The sequence below is a fragment of the Tenrec ecaudatus genome, chromosome 1 (genome assembly GCF_050624435.1).
Source record: "Tenrec ecaudatus isolate mTenEca1 chromosome 1, mTenEca1.hap1, whole genome shotgun sequence".
Taxonomy (NCBI): Eukaryota; Metazoa; Chordata; class Mammalia; order Afrosoricida; family Tenrecidae; genus Tenrec; species Tenrec ecaudatus.
Genome location: NC_134530.1, coordinates 259,071,283 through 259,083,743, shown reverse-complemented (window position 1 = coordinate 259,083,743; position 12,461 = coordinate 259,071,283). Strand labels below are relative to the sequence as shown.

Below are 12,461 nucleotides of genomic sequence, written 5' to 3'. Positions count from 1 at the left end.
AAATGAAATCAGGAAAATGTTTAAGAATCAGGGATTTTTTTTTCTTGACTGTTTTGCTTTAAAATATGGTAGCAGTGGCTCTTGATGTGTTTACAAAATGCACAGCTATAAATGAGAATATAGTAAAGCCATTACGATGTTGCCTGAATCATGCTCTAAATTGACTGCAGATCTGAAATGAGGCAACACAGTATCTCTCCTCTGAAAACCTAAACTATCTGTCCTTTGAGATCCAAGACATTACACACAGGGCTCCGGCTATTCACGACAAGGCCAGCTTGCAGCGGAATCTGGTACAGGTGACGGAGACAAATTGCCCTGTGCCGTTCTCATTTGGACAGGGATTACTTTCGCCCGAGGCTCTCCTGGCTATCCGATTGGTACAAGGGTCTGCAACTGGAGAGCGCCATAAGTCAGAACCCATGATTAGTCATCCATAACAATCGAGACTCTAAACTCTCATTGTAGAATCTTTTTACCTCCTAAGTTTTCTGACTCTATAGTTAAAGTAGAAACTTTAAATCACTGCTGAGGATAAAAATGGAGAATGCACATCTTCCGCTCACTACTCAAGTGATAACTTTACCAATAAAGCAAATTATATATATATCTCTGATTGGATAGATTCACTTAGTGGGAAAAATAACCCTTCAAGGTTTTAAATTATAAAAAATTCAAACCTTTTTTCCAGACAATCAAGAGTCAATATTTTATTTTTCCTGTTAAATAAAATTTCTCTAACATATGCTAGCTGTATTCTCCAAGGAATTCTTTTGGAATCAGGAGTACTTAGGAAAAATTTAAAAAATTATAAACAAGCATAAAATTAAGAAAACCATCTTAGGAATACTGTATAAACACAGAAAAGAAGTTCTGTTTTAATAAGAGAAAAGAAGGTAGAAAATTTGTTTTCAGAAGCCAAAGAAGTTATTTACTTCAGCTCACTAATGAAATAATCCTAGTCACGTCACTAAAAGAATAAATGCTTTGTGTAGAAATAATAGAAAATTTAACACCTGGCTTTTCTTTAAGGAAAATAAACAATCAATCTTCTACAAATTGTTACTAACAAGTTGAAACGGTTGCGATTCCCCCCCACAACAGTGGGTTTTGTATCGGATTGAACAGGCTGCCGCCTTGCTAACCTGCAAGCCTGGAAGAGCTGCACAGTTCCAAAGCTTTTTCGGAACAACTGAGGACGGCGTTAGGGCAGCCACAGAAAATGCTTATTCCATGGAGAACTCCAGTAAGGCCTCCAGGAAACCTTATCACGCATCAGTCAAATCCTTGCAACTCCAGCAGGGCCAGGTTTCCTCTTCTAAATGCAAATAGCAGTCAATATTTGTTTAACAGACTGTACCGCATAAAGGGCAGAGGAGCCCTGGTGAAGAGAAGCCTGCAGACGTGGGGCCAGGTGAATGCTTTCACTATATCCCTCATCTTTCCAGGCCCAAGCAGTCCGCGTTCTCACAGTCTACAATGGATGAGGGAAGGCGGATCTGGAGCCTCCAGACTTGCACAAGGGCTGCAGACTTCCTTACCGCCCTTAAACACCTTTGAACATGCTTTCCTGTGCACAGCGGGCCCTTGTCCTGTGCGGTGGCCCGACCACCCACTGCTGCTTGTTGACGAAGCATGCAGGCCTGGAGCCTCCACAGACAGAAGCAGGGCAGAATTCCTGTCAAGCACACCACACACATGAATTTCAATGCCAAAACTGGGGGCAGAATTACAAATTCCTCCCAGCTTAGGCCTGTGTCAACAGATAAACATGCTCTTTTTGATCTTGTGATTCTCTATATATTTATAACTCTGATAAGGACATTTCCTAAATTTAAAGAGAATAATTTAAGCCAAGTGAAAGGCCAGGGGATCCTGTTATTAAAGTCATGAAAATCCCACTTCCCCTCTCAGGGAGTTAGGATTGGCCTAAGCATGTTTCGGACAACATTGCTGGTGTACATTTTAAACCATTCAAAACAATACTTGAAAAACAAATATATTTGATATGTTAAAGTACATATTGAACTTCGAGACTCATTTATTGGCTATCGTGGCTTGTTTGCACACTCATTTATTTGTAATAAGCCGGGTATGTGAATAACCAAAATTACCCATATATTAAAGTATATTTTTAGAAGTTACAGATAGGTATAAGTAAAGAAAACAGGAGTAGAATATATAAGTACTGGAATTCTTACACAAGTGACACAATACCAAATTAAAATATTGGTAATAAGCAGTATTTTAAAATTACCAATTAATGCTAACATTCAGTGTATGCTTGACATTCACTGTCAAACTATCTTTCTATGAAGGAGAGCGGATATGGTCTAGAGGTGAACTGGTTCCCAGTTACAAGAAAGATTCTTCCAGATGTACAGTAAGCCAAGTCAACAGAAAAGACCCAGCTGCTAGGATAACAAATTCAAAAGGTCCTTCTGACATGAGCCTGGCGGTCTCTGATCTAACAGTGATAGATCACTCATTGTTAGGTGAACAGAATCAAGGATGAAAATCGAGCAAACAAGTGCAGAGAACTTAATCCAGCTCGTTCTTACAATGTTCAACAGCTGTTTCGTTACAATACGGGATTCACAAATTGATGCTAGGCAATTCAGAAAGCAAATAAAATTGTCAAGGCCCCGTTAACTGACTTTTTAAAAACTGTATTTCTGTAAGTATTAATTTCTAGTCTTCATTTTTACCTGGAGGATAGAGTTGTCTTTTCATCGTAGACGAAAACATCCAGCAGACAGTCTGCAGCCATTATGCCAAAGACTGCTGACCTGCTTGCTTTCTGGTAATTAAAGCGGATATAATTCTCTACTATTTACAAATAATAGTGACAATTTCTAAAGGTTTGCACTTCAAATCTAATTCCTGCCATACAGAATACTGCTTGAGTTTTATTCTTTCCCTGAAAAAGAAAAAAAAAAGAAAAAATACTGTGCTAGAGGGAGTTTGCTGGTTACACTAATAAACTGGTATTTGCCTCTACTTTTTCCTCATGAGCCTACTTTCCTATATCCTTTCAGATTGATAATAGGTAACTAAAATCTCATTTTATCTTCGATAGCCAATTTTAAAAGTACTCGGCAGTCACGAGACACAAAGAGGCCAGTGTCCCAGTAGAGCTAGCCTCCAGGAGTGGGCCCAAACCAACTGCCTGCGGGTTAAGTGAGCTGTGTGGGAAAGCACTGAGTTCCAAGGTGGAGAGACCGAAATCAAATTAATATCCATATAAGCAGTGTCTCCTGGGGTGCCTTTCACTTTTTCTTTGTTCCTCTTTAAAGGAACCTTCCTTTTTCTGGATTGATATTATGATAACATTCAGAAGAGGAAAACATGCTTTGCATCCATAGGAAGTAGGCAACCACCGTTTCAAAAACTCCTTTCTGATAATAACTCTCAAACAAAACGCTTTTTATTAGAGACTCAACATAACAACCCACTGTCTCTTAAACTGCCACTTGAACCAGAGAAATGTTTCTACAGGCTCCTCAGGAACCTGAAGGGCTCAGACAGTCTTCTAGTTCAGGCGGCATCTAGTAGCATCCAGCAAGCGGGGCCCAGCCTGGCAGCACTGCAATACCAGAATTACATTTCTAATGCACAAGCGATGTAGACCACATACAAAGTGGTATTACTTGCATTTAAAAATTTTCAATCATATACATTGTAATGACCTAATGTAGGCACATATTTTATAAGCTTGAGTTGAAAACATGACCTTTTTATATCTTAAGCCTAAACAAACATTTTTCTTTCTTTCAGCAAGTAATTCATCTACGAATCTGCTGGACGTTTAAAACGGTTAGGAGGCAGTTGTACACAGTCTGCTCCTAACAGTTCTATAACTGACCCACGCCCACTGAGATGATTCCGCATACACGCTGCGGGTGACACGCAAGCTCTAAACTGTCGAAGAGGATTTGGGGATACACAGCAACACTGTTTCAAAGAATCTTTTGCTTATTTAAGCTATTTCCCCTATTTGCAATGTCCTAAATAAGGAGATAGCTGAAGGAAGGGGAAAACGGCTCCATGAGCAGACTGACACCTAGTCCTTCTAGTTCTTAGGTATTGCCAGCGTATATTTCAAGAGTTAAACTCCTTTTCAGAACAAAGGAAAAAAACACCTTTGAAGACCACCTTTAAAGGTCCTGGTGGAGAATGTCAGCAGGGGGTCAACCAAAGGCTTTTCCTGACAGGAAAAGCTGAAGCCACAGTCTAATTTTGGAGCTATTCCCCGGGAACTTCAAGAGACGAATGACATCCCGCACACGGTGTTTATAAAAGCGCGCTGCGGGCAACAATTCAGGGCACGGGGCTACCTGGAATAATCGGGTGACAGAAGCAAAACGGTTTGCCATTTTAGGAAGGACAAAACCCAGCACAAATGTCCACGGGTAGTTAGATTTCCAGAGGACTTTTCAAAATGTTCAAATTGGTTTTATTCCTGTTATCATCTTGCTCTGCCCTGAGACATACACGAAGTCAAACTCGGCTGTAGAGTTAGGCTACAGGAGAGGAGTCAGGATACTTGGGGACAAATGACACAGTGTTGAAGGTGCAGTGGGACCCCCTCCGTTCTGTGCCCTGGTGTTTATACTCTGAGGTGCACCACCTGGGAGTGTCCATGAAGATTCGGACAACAAAAACTGGAATCCAGAGAGAAAAAACGAAGGCTGCGCTCCTAAGAATACCAACCTCATGGCCCACCTCCACGGCCAAACGCTGCACCCACAAAAGACCCGTCCTTGGAGAACGGCCCCTTCTTGTGCAGGACTGTCTCAGAAAACCTATCACCATCTTTGCTTGTGAACTTCTCGCTGAAGACCACAAGACTAAATACAATTAACATTTTTCCCCCAAGCCATCAAGTAAAGACATTTTAAAAAATATTTATATGTTAATTAGATTTTTTAGATTCTTGCATTAAAACCAGCTTTACTTAAAAAGACACCAGAAACTCTTTTCCTGTCTGAAATATTTATATTCTCTCCATTTAAAATTTTATTTTAGTTCATGGAACTGTCTCAGCCCGTGGCCATTGTCCTGTCCAGAGGTTTATTTAAACAACTATAACTATTTCTTCAGGGTTCATGATAGTTGGAGTGCAGAACTTCTTACAATTCACAGTCCAGATTCAGGAGTCAAGTGTGCACTTTGGAAATATTCCTGAGAAGACCTGAAGATGAACAATGAAGATTTACAAGCAAGTGGCAAGGGCTAAAAGGGCAGTTTTGTCACGTTAGGGCAGTTGGTGTCAAAGTAATTTCACTAGGCCTATTAGTCACTTTTCAAATGCCAGTAATGACAGCCAGCCACCAGTGGAAAAATACCGGCAGTGCAAGGAGACCAGTCAGTGTGCCACGCAAGCAAGGGCGTCCTCCACCAGTGGGCACAGAGGACCCGGATTACAGAGCGGATACCGGAGGCTTAAGTTCAACAGAAGCACTCAGAGTATTACATCATCCTTTGTACATCAGCATGTTTGGGATTCTCCAAAATAAAATAATAAAAACAGCTTCTTACCTGAACTCAGCAAAACCTCGGAATCTTCCATCTAAAAGTCTCCTATTTGTTAGCCTTGTCTATCTCTGTTATTGATGTTAGTACTGTCACGGTTAAGGAGCCTTGGTAGCACAGTGGGTTAAGTGTTGGGGGCCGCTAACCGCCAGGTCAACAGTTCAACCCCACCCACCATCCCATGGGAGAAAGATGAGGCAGGCGGCTTCAGTAAAGACGTACAGTCTCCGAAGCCCCGAGGAGCTGTCCTGCATGTTCGTGTCAGAATCAACTGGTCAGCAGTGGGTATTCTAACTAACGATGAAAAAGGGCACAGTTTAAGCACGTCCTTCTGAATGGCAAGTGAAAATTAAATTATAATATAACGTCTATATATGGGACTAATGAGTTTAAGACATATGTAGTGTAGTGTCATGAAATTTACAGAGGAAGTTCAAAGAGCTGTGAAGTATGTTTTCACAAAACAGCTGTCCCTTTAAGTACAGCTCACTACTCCCGAGGGGCTGCATTGAATATCTAGTGATTCCTCTCCAGGTGAGGAGCCGGTTCTGGGGCATGCTCCCGCCGAGGGGTACTCACCATGGACACAGCAACTCCTGAGGGCAGCAGAGCAGCCCGACTGGTAGAGGGTGTGTTCCCATGGATGCCCCAGAAAGCGTCAGATGTTTAGTTACCAAACGCTGCCGGAATGGATATGCCAACACAACGCATCAACATGTCTGGAACTTTTCCAATCCCAAATAGTCTATAAGCTGTCTTCTAAACTGCACAATGTCCCAGATTTTCAAATAGTTCCATCGTTCAATTATATATTCAGATCGTCTCTTGTAAGCATAAGTGGAAACATTCTTTGTCAGGCCATGTGTACTGTTTACGTCTGGAGAACATCACCACATTTGAGGGGAAGAGAGTAGCATTTATCTGATAGCCCTAGATATCTAGAATACTTTCTCTCTGTGATTCTATATCTGGATAATTCATGCTCGTCATTTCGGTCTAAAACAAAAGTACCAGGACACGTCCATGGACACCACGTACCCCGCCCCCACCAAAAATAAAAACAAAACAAAATTCCCTGCCATGAAGTTGCCAACTCCTACTAACTCTCTAGGGCAGGCCAGAACCGCTCCTTTAGGTTTCTGAGAGTTGCTACGGGCGCACCGCCTTAGCATGGTCCTGTACAACTCAGCTGGCGAGTTCAACCGCTCATCTTATGGCGGCAGATCAAGGCCGAGACCCACTGTGCCGCCACGGTTCCTTCCCACTAGGTTGGATCATATGCTTTCATTTCGAAGTGCTGGTCCAATTATACTTAATTACGCGTATGATTTTAAAAAGATGTGTCCCCCCACGACACCACAGGCTCCAGGAGGTCAGAGGCTGTGCTGGCCGGGCGCCATGCAGCATGGTGATCACAGGGAGCACCACAGAGTACCAGTGCCCACACCCCCTCCCAGAGACTCTAATGGGGATGGGTCGAGGGGGGTGGGGGAGGGACAAGAATTGGCAGCTTTTAAAAACACCCATAGGATTCCACTGAGCAGTTACGGGTGGAGATGCCTAATACAGCAGGCTCGACAGTTAGTGCAGAGGGACGTGAAGGCAGTCGGCATATGTTATGTTTGCTCGTCTTTCCCCAAGACCACGGTCTATTCTAGCCAAGCGGGCTTCACAGACATTTCCTTAATTCTATTTTTCCACGCGCATTCAGAAGCGGTCGCATCCTCCAGGTAACCGTATCGCGTAACGAACGGCATTAGGAACCATTTTGATGCGGCATAAATAAGGAGATATTTGGGTTCTCCTAAACATCAAGAATTGAAAGGAACTGATTCCGAGCAGGAATTGCTCAACCCCCAGCACCCTCAACCACGGCAAGCCTGTGCTACACATGGACAATTGTGACCCCTCCATGCCCCTCATCCTGCTCCTGTCAGAAACGTCGAACGTATCATGATGCCTCATTTTATATCCTCTCCGTGGGATCTCAGGCCACTGAGGCAGCATTTACCAAAGCCACCCACAAGTGGGGCTACATCTAAAGAGCGCCGCCAGCCAGCTAACTTTTCATCTTAAAAACCCCAGTGGCCACTCCTGCCTCTGGCTTTGCTGACAGTACGCACTGTCTTGTAGTTCCCTCCGGGCCGTGATCCCTCCTGTGTCTCCTTGGCAGGTGTCCCATCTTCTACCAACCCATTCAGTGTTCCTCAGGTTTCTGTTCTAGATTTTTTATCTCCTGGAGTAAGGAAATGTCTCCATTCATAGGGGTCACAACCAAACCTCCATCTCTTTAATCCAACTACCTAGTGGATAGCTTCACTTGTGGGGTATAAAACATAACATCAACCTGTCCCCCAAGATACGAGAAGAATTCATTTTTCTCTCTTCTGCTTCCTAAGTCAATGGCCCCACTATCCTAATGCACTGCTGAGTCAGACATCTGAGCACTGTCCTGTTCCCGTCGTCCTCTTTTACCCAATCACCGAGTAGGATACGGAGTCTACTCCCGGGAGAGCTCTTGAATCCATCTCCTTCTCCGCATTTCCACCACCATCCCATGTCATGTGCCGGCAGAACCATAACAGCCTCGTGGTCACAGTTTCACTGTCTCCAGCCCTCCCTTTCGAATCCATTTACCACATGGAAGCTAGAGTGGTCCTTGAAAAGTCAGTCTCACGTGGCTTTCCCTGGTTAAAATCCTTCGATGGCTGCCCCATCAGTCTCTTGTTGAGAATGATCTCCCCACACTGGCTACCAAAGTCCTTAACCTGGCCCTAGTTCACTCGGGCCTGGACTCCCACCCCTCGGATCACTCGCTAAACACTGGACCCACAGAATTCATCACACTTCCGGTTGTTTGAAGCCTGTGTGCGTGGTTTCTCTCTCTCTCCCCTGCAATGGTCTTGAACTCTTGCCTTCCTCTTCCCTTGATGTCTGGCTAACTTAGATATTCTCCAGATCTTAAAATAGATGTTGTTTCCTGCAGATTCCAGAATAGCACCCACCTGGCCTCAAAACTCAGAACAAGATGCCTTCCTAACTCCCCCCACATCAGGCTGTTCCTTTCCAGTCGTTGATAGTCACACACTGCATTCCAGTAGCCACCTTACCTGTCTCCATCCACCATGTTCCCGGGTCTCTTGTGAGTATGGCCCTTGTGGGTGCACCCAGCAGTGTCCCTAGAACCCAACAGCGAGTGGCCAGAACATGGGATGTGGTCAATACAGTCAAATGTAGAACTGGATACACCTGCATTTTGATGTGACTGGGATGTCTTTCTTCAAATGTGCTCAGGCCCTTTTCCCTGTGGGGACTCCGCTTTCTCTGCCCGGCTGTGCGGCAGGCTACTCTCCACTCTTCCAGCCCCTACTCACACATGGCCGTCTCTGGAACACTTTCCCAAACCGGTCCTCCGACGCATTCTCCTCACTTACTCTCCTTCAAACCACTTAACACGGTTTTTATTTTGTCAGCTCAGTGTTTGATCTCTTTCCCACTACAGACTAAGCCCATGAGAGCCAGGGCCGTGTCTATGTTAGTCACCACTGTTTTACTTGACATGCTGCTTGCTATGTAGCAGAGACTCACTATATATTAAAGTAATGAAAGAATCGCCTCAAGCACTAATAACATCTCTACATCCTTGTTGCCTCCCCCCAACTCTTTATAGGTATAGAAAACTTCATTGGTGGTTTCAAACTGCTGATCTTGGGGAATGCAGTCCAATGCACAACCACTAGGCCACCATAGGCATATATGTTTCAAGAGTATCCGCTCTTCCCTGTTCTGTTGGACACTTAATACTAGAGAGTGGGAGGGGCCAGTGGGGGCACAGGTACAGAGCTCAGGTAATCATTCCCTTAATCCTTAAACTTTACCAACAATTGATAAAGTGAGAGTAAAGACTAGCATGATAAACAAAGAGAAGCTGCCTTGCCTTTTAGGTCTTTGACATAGCCTTCCTTGCAACTGTGCATGAGCTGAAGGATCCACTTGTGTTGGGCTCCAATACACTGCCAAGCAGGGTCACCAGGAGCATGAAGGTCAGACAGATACCTGAAAAAGAAGTCCAAGGACGACAGCTATATATTTTTTTTAATTGCGAAAAGAGCTAGGATATTTCAAAATCTCGAAGTGAAAAAGAAAATCTGCAATTAGTAAAGCACTTATCAATACTAGTCTGGTATTCAGTTCTCAATGAAATATATTCAGATTTCTTGCCACGTAATTAATAAATAAAAATTAACAAAAAGACAATGGTCAGCTCTTTTGGTTTGCTTTCATTTCACTTGCCAGTCTGGAATGAAATAAGGGAGCCCGTGCTGTTGAATAAATGTTGGGCTGCTAACCCCAAGATCGGCAGTTCAAACCCACCAGCCACTCTGCGGGAGAACGATGAGGCTGCCTTCTCCAGCAAAGACTTAAGCCTCAGAAACAGTAAGGGGCAGTTCGACTTTGTTCTACAAGCTATGTGTCCAATTAGTTTGATGGCAGTGGATTTGGGTGTTTTGGTTTAGTATGAAATAAAGCCACTAGATGGCAGCATGACTCTGTTTCCTACAATGGTCTAGCTGAAGGCAAAGGAAGCAAAGTTAAACCAAATCCCTGGCAACCCTGTAGCACACAGCAGAGCAAAACCCCATGGGATTTTTAAGGTTATAAATTTTCACAGGCGCTGTCTTCAGTAGAGCCGCTGGTGCAGCGACGAACCACCAAACTTCAGTCGGCAGCACAGTGTTCAACAATGGTGTGACCAGGGTTCCTTAACTGAAATCTACGATCCCTTTTATCTATATGAAGTGATCTGGTTACAAAATACTTAATCTGTAGTCTGAATATTCACGTAGGACTGTTTGAGAAAAACAGTGAGCTACAAGATATAGCATAGATGGGCATAATTCCTCATTTGAAAATCATCACTGTGCACACAAATAACTCAAACCAAATCAACAATTAAAATACACTTCCATTGAAAAAAAATTCCTGTCCAATATTTAAGATTTGGCCCTGATCCTAGAAAACTATGTAAACATAACCAGCTAAATCCAATTAAATCCATCTCAAAAGTACGTCCAGATGAATTTATTGTCTTAAAATTATTCTCAAACAATAATCTCTCCATTGTCTTGAGTTAAAGATTTTTGTCCAATAATGAATGGTTCCAAGATATGGCCACTCAGCAAAGATGAATTACTCAGGGATTTGCCCAATTCTTCCCTTCCACGTTGGTCCAATAATGAAAATATCATTACTTATAGACATTTGAATTAGTGCTAATTATAGGAAAAACAAATCCGTTTCATAATACATTAGCAACCAGGAGAGTACTGAGAAGAAATCCTTCGTAGGCCAGTCCAGGAGGCCGCCTGTCTTTGGAGGAAAGCTGGGCCTCTGATGGGCCGACTGCAGCATGGCTCAGACAGACTGCACCGGGGCATCAAGGGAAGCCATGCACGCTCCTTGTTCCCTTCCTTGAGACAGCCTGCTGCCTGCGTGCAAACAGGTAGTGTTTCCAGTTGAGAAAGTGGCGAATCAACCCGGAGGAAGAAGGTCAATTGTATTAAGAAGTCACTTAGGGTTCTGCTGCACATAGAATGGCAGCAACCTGAGAAGGAAATCAGATTAGTTAGGTTTCGCCGGACACAAGGAGCGAACAGCCGCCAGGCAGGCAATCCGAAAGCACCAACCTGTCTCTGGGAGGAGGAAGAGGCTCTCTGCTCCCATGAAGACGCCCAGCCACCCACACGACACCCACAAGACACTTCTAGCTGCTCTGCACGAAGGCCTCAGTTAGCCACAGTCAACTGGGCACGGAGGAGGTGGGGGGCTGAAGGAATCTTAAAGTTTGGAAATTCCAAGCTAATTCTTCTCATACAATGCTTTCTTCTTTTATTACCTGGGATATAGATGCGGCAAACAATACCTTTGCATCTTTCTGCGACAAAGAACATGTCATTTGGTTTGGGGTGGGGGTGGGATGGGGGTGATTTGGGGTAAGGCCTTACAAACATCTCTCCAATACTTCCGCCCCAGACTTTCATTCACACATCCCTTAGGTTGGGAATTCAGTAGTCAACTACAGTCATGTGCTCTATATTTGAAAAGCTACCCCTTGTTCATTTTTAAAGTACTAAGTTTAAAGGCGATCATCTACTACAAGGACTCTCTTCCTCATGCACTGCAGCCAGAAAAAAGGGTATGAGACTTCTGGTTTAGTAAAGTGTACGTCTCTCTAGTGTCGTGACCATGTCCTCAAAAGTTCCACAATACTCCTTTTTATAACACCTGCTCAAATACACTGCCATCTAGTAGAGTCTGACTCAACTCGTGTGGGTTCCACCTGAGCTTTGTAAAGCTGCCAGCGGACAAACACCCTCGTCTTTCTCCCTCAGAGACCGGTGACGTTCAACCACTGGTGCGGAGGTTAGGAGCCCACGGTCTAGCCCACCATATACCACCAGGGATCCTCGATCATGGTATTAATGTGTTGATTTGATTAAATTAATAACATTAAAGTATTAATTAATTAAGAGATAGACTGATAAAGTTGTTCTTTCAGAAATTCTATAGTTTTTCAGTTCAAACGTACAACTACTTGAACAAGGTGTTATTTTGGTTATATGATAATTCAATAAGCTTTATGTTGTCTTTTAGTGTGTGGCTTAAAAATCGTTTAATTTCCAAGATCTTTGTTTAGAATGGGATACGTGTTCTTGCTATTTCATTTAAAGTTGCATATCAAGGAAAGTATGGTAAAGAATGCTAACTATGGTAAGCATAGGTTTCCTATTTCAAAATTAAAGTTCAGTCAGATTCTGACATAGTTTCTATCTCTCACTAAGGATCGGACTGTACCAATATGAAGAGGCGCTTGCAAACTTGGTTTCTTCTCAGCACATTTATTAGTAAGCTATTTGCCGATATCA

At 43.4% G+C, this 12,461-nt stretch overlaps 1 protein-coding gene across 3 annotated transcripts in view; it reads right to left on the bottom strand.

The window, feature by feature from the left end:
• EXOC2 (exocyst complex component 2) overlaps nt 1-12,461 on the bottom strand; it is a 226,874-nt gene that overhangs the window by 132,554 nt on the left and 81,859 nt on the right. For all 3 annotated transcript variants that reach the window (XM_075531652.1, XM_075531658.1, XM_075531654.1), the window contains exon 11: nt 9,473-9,591. In XM_075531652.1, the coding sequence (XP_075387767.1) occupies nt 9,473-9,591 (119 nt within the window). The remainder of the gene's footprint in view (nt 1-9,472; nt 9,592-12,461) is intronic.